Source organism: Polypterus senegalus, chromosome 3 (assembly GCF_016835505.1).
Source record: "Polypterus senegalus isolate Bchr_013 chromosome 3, ASM1683550v1, whole genome shotgun sequence".
Taxonomy (NCBI): Eukaryota; Metazoa; Chordata; class Cladistia; order Polypteriformes; family Polypteridae; genus Polypterus; species Polypterus senegalus.
Window position 1 is genome coordinate 75,401,798 of NC_053156.1, and position 2,959 is coordinate 75,404,756.

At 29.2% G+C, this 2,959-nt stretch overlaps 1 protein-coding gene across 1 annotated transcript; it reads right to left on the reverse strand.

Moving 5' to 3' along the window:
* Positions 1–1,372: 1,372 nt before the first annotated feature.
* Positions 1,373–2,407, reverse strand: LOC120526548 (trace amine-associated receptor 13c-like). The gene has a single exon (XM_039749711.1). It carries the CDS (start codon positions 2,405–2,407, stop codon positions 1,373–1,375), a length of 1,035 nt encoding a protein of 344 aa, XP_039605645.1.
* Positions 2,408–2,959: the final 552 nt, after the last annotated feature.

Here is a 2,959-nt window from a genome sequence, read left to right on the forward strand (position 1 = left end):
ATTGCAATAAATGTAATTTGCAAAGAAATCTTCAAAGTGCTTTTTATACAGTATCTATACATCTTTGTAGGAAGTAATCAGTTTTTCATTAAATATGCACTATAAATGTGGCAAATTATAGTATACTCAGAAGACAAAACAATGAAGTTACCGTAAAAATTTGTGAGGAATTATACGTTAACAGACTAAATGTTCCTATTGAAATTATTTTATCTCCAGGTACTTTGTAATTATCCAGTGAGTTTTTAAAAATAAAAATGGTCTCAACAAAGCACATTAATATTTTTGACTATATTTATACTGTATTGCACCCCAGTCTAAAAGTAAGACGTATCATTTATTTTAGCAAATGGCTTGAAAATATGCTTACAATATTTGTCAATTTATATATTTATATATATATATATATATATATATATATATATATATATATATATATATATATATATATATATATATATATATATATATATATTATTGAGTGCATTTATCTATCAACATGTATTCTTTTCTTGCTTAATAGTATTAAAGTAAACAACAAAATGCAGCAGAGCAGTAGAAGGATTGAATATACTGTACTTTACTGTAATTTGGAATTAACAACACTAAAACCTTATCACTTGCAGTACATATCTGCTTTCAGTTGTTGTTTTACTTTCAAAATAATTAAAAAAATATATTTTGTCTATGGATTGTAATATATATTTACATTAAAGACAATTTCTACTTGTTTGCAGATTTTTGTCTTTTTTTACAATAGTATATATTAATAATAAATCTTGAAAACAAATGGGAAGTCTCAGGTCAGATTCACAGGCTTATATATTTATCAAAACACAAAATTTCCTTAAGGTATAATCTGCTCTAATATCTGAGGTTTAATCAAATTGGAATGTCACCATCTCATTAAATGGTTGTAAATTATCTTCACAATCTTATAATGTGAAATATACATTAACACATATTTATTGTTGCTCCACTACAGATAACGTACACTGAATTTTATATTTGTCTTTCACCTTTCTTACACAACTTTTATTATAAATGATGGCAGTAACAGTGTAAAATATGCTGCTTTAACCAAGTGAAATTATTTAAACTTGTATTCTTCTTGAAATATACATTGTGTTGACAACATATCCCATGCCCAGCAGTGCCTGCAACCCTTATTTTTCTTGGATGTTGCATTATTATATTACATTAATAATAAGCCCCCTACTTGTCCTAAACATCAGGACCTTTCTATTAATCCTATTGGAAAATCATTTTATCATGTTTTTGCTATTAAATAGATAACGCACAAATGCTTTATAAGCTTAAATTTCTTTTTTTAAGATCTAAATTATATGTTCACTGAAAATGAAAAAAACAGCTAATTGTTTTCTGGAAACAAACATAATAAAGATGAATCTGTACTAAATACTCTAAATGTAACAATAAGTTTTAGTGCCCGTTGAAACCATGGGTAAAACAACCCATAAATAATTGGGTTAAAACCTGAGTTAAAATAACCCAACCACTGTAGGGCATCAACTATTATCGGAGGAGTCCTATAACTTAAAAATGGATCCATTAGACTGTTTACAAAGTATGGCAGCCAACAAAGAATAAATATGCCTATTACAATTGTCAATGTCTTTGTTGCCTTTTTATCTTTATGTTTTGTTGCTTTTTGTGTTGTATCTTCTCTTGGCTGAAACTGATCTTCTATTGTACTAATGACTTTTTGATGTTTTTTGGCAATAATAAATATTTTAGTGTAAAGGAAAAGCATCAGAGAACATGGTAAGAAAAATGTCACTATTGTGTCAAGAGTCCCCCAGGTTGAATTAAAAACAATTATACAGTCTCCAGGACAAGGATCATACCCTTCCATACCTTCAGTATTCCCTTTAAAATAATATATAATGCAAACATATATCACAGCAACAGTCCAGCTTGTTACAATAAAGAACCAGGCCAGAGGCATTGTTATCTTTGTAACATATAAAAGTGGATCACTCACAGCATAATAACGATCAACAGCAATAAACATCAAATGAAATACTGAAACAGTTGACAGAATCAAGTCAACATTTGAGTGAAAGACACAGAAAGAATCTCCAAAGTACCAGCAAGTTTCAATAGATCTGACCATACTGAATGGCATCACAATCGCTCCTAAAAGAAAATCTGCAACAGCCAGTGACATAACAAAGAGATTGGTGGGAGTATGAAGATTCTTAAAATGAATTATAGAAATAATCACCACAAGGTTTCCACATACAGTCATTAAAATTCCTCCGATAAAAAATGTATATAATATTGCATAGACTGCTGAAGCGCGTTTCTCTTTTGGACATGACAAATTTCCAGAAAGAAAACAATATTCTACGTCTTCTAGGTCCTTTTGATCAGTAACATTCATTTTCCCTTAAAAAGTAATATATGGAGGTCTTGGCATGCTGTAGGCAGAAATCTTTATATAAACAATTCTTAATGCTTTGCCACTCCCAAATGTGTCAAGCCATGCTGATAATTATCTCTTTTGAATATGCAGGACACATGCAGAAGTGTGAATCACAAATGGTCCTGCAATGGAGTATCATGGGAGGTTTCACATTTCTCAAAGGAAAGACATTATAGAAAATTGTAAACAAGTCAGAAAAAAATAAACTATTTAACAATAAATTCTAGTAAATATTTTATTTTTGTACATTTGTGTGCAAATATATTTTTAATTCCATGTGATAATTAAAGATCTAACTTATAAAATAAGCCAAACACATTACTTTTATAGAGCTATGGCTATGAAGACAAACTCAGGCTAATATTACAAATTTAATGCCAATATACAGTACAAATGAAAGCATAAAAAACTATTAATGAGAACAGGCTATTGCAGCTTGAAAATCCCTATTCACCTAACTTATACAAAATATTAACCAGTGCATGTTTCAAGGTCTTATTACTACCTACT

Coding starts and splice junctions, on each gene's coding strand:
- LOC120526548 (XM_039749711.1), bottom strand. CDS start 2,407: ATGAATGTTACTGATCAAAAGGACCTAGAAGACGTAGAATATTGTTTT.